The 6,118-nt window shown below is 40.2% G+C and overlaps 1 protein-coding gene across 1 annotated transcript; it reads left to right on the top strand.

Annotated features, from left to right (window-relative positions):
• Positions 1–1,566: 1,566 nt before the first annotated feature.
• LOC144639722 (uncharacterized) lies at positions 1,567–5,907 on the top strand (the record flags this gene model as incomplete). The annotated part of the gene is made up of 4 exons (XM_078499024.1): positions 1,567–1,765; positions 2,242–4,190; positions 5,520–5,625; positions 5,854–5,907. Coding segments are annotated over 4 exons (2,308 nt in total), but the record flags the coding sequence as incomplete, so codon positions are not given.
• Between the last annotated feature and the right edge of the window lie 211 nt (positions 5,908–6,118).

Below are 6,118 nucleotides of genomic sequence, written 5' to 3'. Positions count from 1 at the left end.
ATAGACCATTTGCATTATGACGTAAAAGCGCAAAGGCTTCGGTAGTTGTAGTTAGGTTCGCGGGAAATTTTGAATTATTGTCATCAAGCCTGTCGTGATGGAGGTAAAGTAAATTACTCTCACCGAAAAAGGCGTCCCTAAGGCGTCATTTAAAAGGCAAAAAGCAACCTCTCAGTATAAAACCAAGTCTGTTAAAATGAAAAAGGTATGAAAGAAATTGTATATTTGCTGGGTTGCGTTTTGTAGTGAAGTTTCAACGAGTGTTTCCTCCAGTCGAGTCTCAATCGCGCTGTTATTTAATTATATTCCTTAAGCTTTTGCTTGCCAGGTATTTTCAAATAGCATACGAAGACGCAATATTTTACCCTTTCTAAACATTGGGGAGTACAGTACATGATGTCTGCACTCGTAAAAATCTTTGAGGCTCAATTTTTAAAGTCTCACAAGTAATCGCTCATCAACAAAATTATGTAAATAAAATTATATTTGCTCACACGTACGGCCCACGCTCGTATTGAAACCACAACACCAAATCGACGAGTTGACATTTTCAGTACAAAAAACAAGAAAGCTTCTTTGTTAAAGAAAATTGCAATTACAGTTCAGTTTAAATTTGACGAGAAAAGAAATACATTTTTAAGATAAATAAACAAACAACCTGTATTCACCTGCACAGGGACAGCTGACAGGGAAGTTTTGATTGATCAGCTTGAAAATCCTTTATCATTAACCCTTCATGATTCATCGCTGAAGCTCGATTAAACGAGGAAAATTATTTGACTCGTTTCTCGGTCTCACTGTAAAAATAAATTAAACTAACCGTCCCGCCGAGTAATCATGATATGTGGTAAATTTTCTAAGCTTTTCAGTCAAGAATTAATTCACCTGCGATCGATGGAAGCGATCGTTTGTTGAACGTTTGAAAATAGATGATGAACAAAGTCAATGGCTTGCCTTGCTTTCACTTGATTAATTCCACACAAATTTAATCATATTCTAGACTCGTCCTTTCAAGCAATCTGTTTCCAGTGCGCGATTTTTTGAAGCTGTGATTTTAGGATAAAATTATTTACGAAGAGAAGTTGTCGGCCGCGATGAATGAAATTCTACCAAGTCAACTCCGCACACAACGTACATATTAAACTTACTTGAACACGAACAACATTTGTCAGTCAAGTTTCATTCCAAAGCTATCATCCTGTTTTCTATATTTTTGACAGGTAACTGAAATATAAATGTATAAGCAAATTTCGAAGCTACAAGAGCGTAAACTTTAGCAGCTCAGCTTCAAATAAATGTCGTAGATGTCCACCTTCCCGCTTGGCTGCCTTAGCCAATCACAAGCCAGAAATGGTGTTTTCCCGCGAACCTAACTACAACTACCAGAATTCTTTGCGCTTTTACGTCATAATGCAAATGGTCTATTGATTTAAATTTTTCTCCTATGTTTGCTTTGATCGCTTATACTATGTAGCTCGCCGGTGTTGTTTGTTTGTTTCAATAAAAAAAAATCTAAGTAAACCCAAAACCTAAGCATCCGTAATGAAAATAATTCTCTCTTTGTAGAGTGTTTGATGAGAGAATGGACAGCCTTAAAACGCCAGAACTAGATGAGCCTAAAGAATCTAACAGTGAAGGAGCTGAAAGGAAGCATTCTCTTCCTCTGGAAACGTACAAGAGGCAACTCAATCGGCTGTACGTACTAACAGAAGGAATGCCCAAGAACCCAGATTTCTGCAAGAGCAGATCTGTCCCTGTGAAACAGGCGAGAAGTTTTATCATTTTTAACCCGCGCGAACAAATAGCGTCTTTCACAGCGCGCTCAATTCAGACATGTGAGATTTAATTCGATTTGTTAAAAACTAGCAATGGTTTATTGCAATTCCTGAGTTTTGACTGGATTACAGGCCATGGTATATGAGCTCTTATACCATGGACCACAAATATGGTAGGTTTACGCGCCAGCGAGAACGGCCGGTGAGCTCAGTTCTTTGGGCGTTTTTAATAAACCAATTATTCCACTCGCGCTTGTTGGATATGAGAAAGTTAAAGCCAACTCGGCACTACCCATGTGTGATGTTGTTGTTACGCGCCTTGTTGGTTATTTACCATCTCATATCCAATGGGGTTCATGGAATAATTGTTAAATATATCGGGTCGAAGATCAGAGACCTTTATCTGTAATAAGCGTTTCTTGGAAATGATAAAACTGATCTCACCAACAAAAGTTTCTTTTTTTAGGAAGTGCATTTGTCTTCTGAGCATAGTGGATCAGCAGAGAAACACGAAAGTCAGTCGAAAAAGAGCAAAGCCAGGAGAAAGCCAACTCACAGTCAACGAGATCCTAGCCACATAACAGAAAACGCCAGCGCAGGGATGCCGGTAAAATCGCAAGAAAAGTCAAAATCAGTAAGTGAACCTATCGAGTCTTCTTCCGTCTCTAAAACGAAACTGGAAATTAGTGAAACAAACGATGAAGAAAACGGGAAGACGATTTTGAAAGAAAAGAGCAAAACAAGTGAAACGCTCGAAGCAACAAATTCTCAATCAGATAATTTAAACGTCTCCGTGGAGGAGAAAACCATGCATGATCTTGAAGACGCGGCTCGAGTGGCGCTAAATCGCTTTAAAAACGTCTTTAAAACTGTTTCTCGCGTCAGTTCTGCGTCGCAAACTGTGGATATAGCTGAGAATAAAGGAATAGGAAATGAGGGGGACAAGAAAACATCTTCAAACCAACCGAGTACAGTCGACAACCCGTCAACAGTCCACGAGAAAAAAAGTGAAGCTAAGAAAAGTGAAGTTAGGAAGGGAAACGCTGGGCGGAGAGGAGAAAGCGGGCTGAAAATGTCCAGACTTGACGCTGCTGCTAGTAAAGAAGACGCCGGCAGACCTGTTGTTGTCGACGATGCTAAACTGGCAAAGCAAAAGGGAGAGTCGATATCGATGAGCAAGAACGGACCAGGTTCAAAATTTCCTTCCAAAAACACACGAGAAATGCCCACCGCGGAGCTACTGTTTGAGAATCAGCAATCAAAAGGAAGTCTTCCTGGAGGTCCTAAACACACTCCACCTCTGAAAGACAAAGAGTCTTTAGTGCAAGTTAGGAACTGCGAGAATCGTGGAAGGAAGAAGCGAAAAGGAGAGGCGTTTGCTGTGGAGTGCTTCACTGAAGGTCCGACGAGCTCGAACACAGAGGGCGATGTAGCTATTAAGCAATCTTTAACTACAACGGAATTTTCTGAAGCCGCGACAAACGAACCATCAACTACAAGAAGTGATTTTCCGCCATTAGATTCGGACGGCGAGGCAGTTTTAATGAAGCAAACTTCGGCGGATGAAATTTTAGCAACAACATCATCAGATTCCACTGCGAGCGAACGCACGTCGGAAGCAAAGGTACTTGAAAAAAGTGAAAATAAAACTGCTTTTACCGAGGATGTTGTTGAAAGTAAAACAAGTAAAAGCAAAGGCGAGGATAAGGCGAGCACAAATAGCAACAAGAACTCGAAAGTAAAGGCTGGTGAGGATGTTCCAACGAAAAGTAAAGCGAGTGAAAGAGAAATTGAAAATGGAAAACAACTTGAGCAGGCGACGACTAAAAGTAGTGAAAATTCTGGATCAAGCGTACTTGAGAAAAGCGAAAGAAAAACTTCTACTGCAGAAACTTTTTCAAAACGTAAAGCCAGCGACAGAAAAGGAGTTAACAACAATGAAAACACCAAAACAATTGTACTCGAAAATAGTAAAAGGAAAACCTCTACAGCGGTAGATGTTAAAAAGAGTAAAGCCAGCGATAAAGAAGTTGACAATGGAAAGGATCATAGCGAGGCGAACACTAATGTTATTACTGAAAATCCTGAAAACTCTAGCGATGGACGAAGCTCTGTTGTTAAACCGTCTTCAAACGTAAATGAAGAGCTGCCAACTGCAGATTATAAGTCAGGTAAAGCACTCGACGCTAAAAAAGCGTCGCAGAATATCAAGGACCAAGTTAAAAACGCCGAATTTCTTCACAGCGTTGGAGCAGGCTCTAGTGTGTTTGAGACAAGCTTCATGAACGTACACACGGACGGTTCCCTTCAGGACCTGAGTGAAGATGAATGCAGGCATATTGAGGGCGTGCAGGCGCTTGTTGTTAGGAACAAGCAATTCAGTGCGTGGCTTTCATTGGACACGAAAAATATTGAGTAAGTTATTCACTGTCACTGTCACTAACGTAGGTGTGACAAAAGTAGTTATTTTTCTGTATTTTTTTTGTAGTCTTTTAAACTTACTGAAAATTAACGCTGTTCGCGTTGAAGGACCAGAATATTTACAACTAACTTTCCCTTTTAACAAAGTATTTAACCTTTTTTTTTTCTTTAACCGAAATCTCGCCCCTACCCATCCCCCACACCGACGCTATTTGCACCGAACAAAACCTACTAGTATCACCCTCCCCGGGGAGAATTTGTCTTTCCTTCAAACTTTCCGAGCGTTTAAATTTCCCGCTCGCATGCTAATCGAAAACTTCGACAAATTCCTCGTGTGTTTTGAAGCTGTTGCGCCATTGTTCAAAAATGGCCATATAGCCTATTGTTATCAAAGTTGAAACACACTTCTTGATACGCCCCCGATTTAGCACGATTACATGTTTTTTTTTTGCCGCGCTTTGTACAGACTACTTGTTTCAGATTTTCCCGCGCTTTGCTTAAGGACGTTCGCGCCAAAGTTTTCTACTCGATAGATTTTTTTAAAATTTTTACTGCGGCCAGATAATGAATTACTTGTGTCAGAAATGTAAAAAAAAATTGGGGTCACCGACTTTGTTTCAGAGATAAAGCGTGTGGAAAACTACCCTGATTTTGAAAAATTGGCGCGCGTAATTCAGCAGTGTTTACAAGGCTTGTAGTTAATAATATCGAAGATTAGTGAACGGAGGCAAACAATCTTAGTCACATTTTGTAGAAGGGCGTCTGTTACATAAATAATTCCTAGTGTTGAAACCTTTTTGTAAGAATTAACACTGAAAAAAGGCATTAAAAACTGCCGTACGGCAAAACAAAAAGCTCAAAAAGCGTAATTCAAACGTCATTCGGACAATAAAAACAAACTTCCACTCGATAGATTTTTTCATTTTCTCACAAAACGTAGAAATTAATTAACAGAGGTAATCCGTTAAGAAAAAAGTAGGGGTCACCGACCATTTAAGAGAGCAAACTCCAAGCGAAGTGAGCGGAACGGCTACCCATCCTATATGTGCTTGGAGAGCTTTCACAGCGCAGTAAGGATGCGCATAAACAATTAGCGCGAACGTCCTTTAGTGACATGTCTTTTTTAATTTCCCGCCCTTTGCACAGGTTGCATTTTTTTCGCGCGCTTTGCACAGGTTTCATATTTTTACTTTTCCCGCGCTTTGCATCTGTTGCATGCTTTTGATTCAAGTATTGATTGGTTTGTTACTATTTGCCGCTGTGGTAATTGACCCAGCAATCTTAATTATAGCTGTCAATTTCATTTCCTTTCCTTCCACTCAGCTTGCGTGCACATATCGACTTCTTAAGTGACGTGGACGGCTTTCTCAAGAAGCCCCGTTGTACTGCAAAGATGAAGAGCAACTTACACACGTTCAGCACCCTTCAGGTACACGCTTTTATCAGCCTCCCTTTTATGCTGCTTTATTAGTTCGCCCAATTCCCACGCCACCTCGACTTTTTGTTACGAACAAGGCCTCTTGTCGGCTGCGAAAGTAAACATCCTTTATTTGTAGTCGCAAGAGGGTATGGGATGGGAATAAAACCATTTTTAGAAGCACACCTACAGGATTCTTGTTGTGTTTGTTTATCTGTGTTTTGCTCTGCTTTAAATTAGGGCGTGGTTAATGCTGCTAATCTTGATCAAGTGGCTGAAGTTGGTCTTACCCAGGTTTGTTTATTTTAGAGCTGTTTGTTTTTTCATGTTATTTGTTTCAATCTTTAAGTTTTTGTGTTTCATTCAACCGATTGGGGTGGGACTATCATGTCCGATAGGTGAGCCCACGTTTTTCTTTGTCAGAAAAGTTGCCAAGCAACATTACGTCACGTTACGACGTCATGAAGATTGTAGTTTTTCCTTGTCTTTATTTTTCGACTTTAAA

Source organism: Oculina patagonica, unplaced genomic scaffold, assembly GCF_052425735.1.
Source record: "Oculina patagonica isolate OP01 unplaced genomic scaffold, crgOcupat unplaced1228, whole genome shotgun sequence".
NCBI lineage: Eukaryota > Metazoa > Cnidaria > Anthozoa > Scleractinia > Oculinidae > Oculina > Oculina patagonica.
This window is presented reverse-complemented; position numbering and strand designations above follow the sequence as displayed.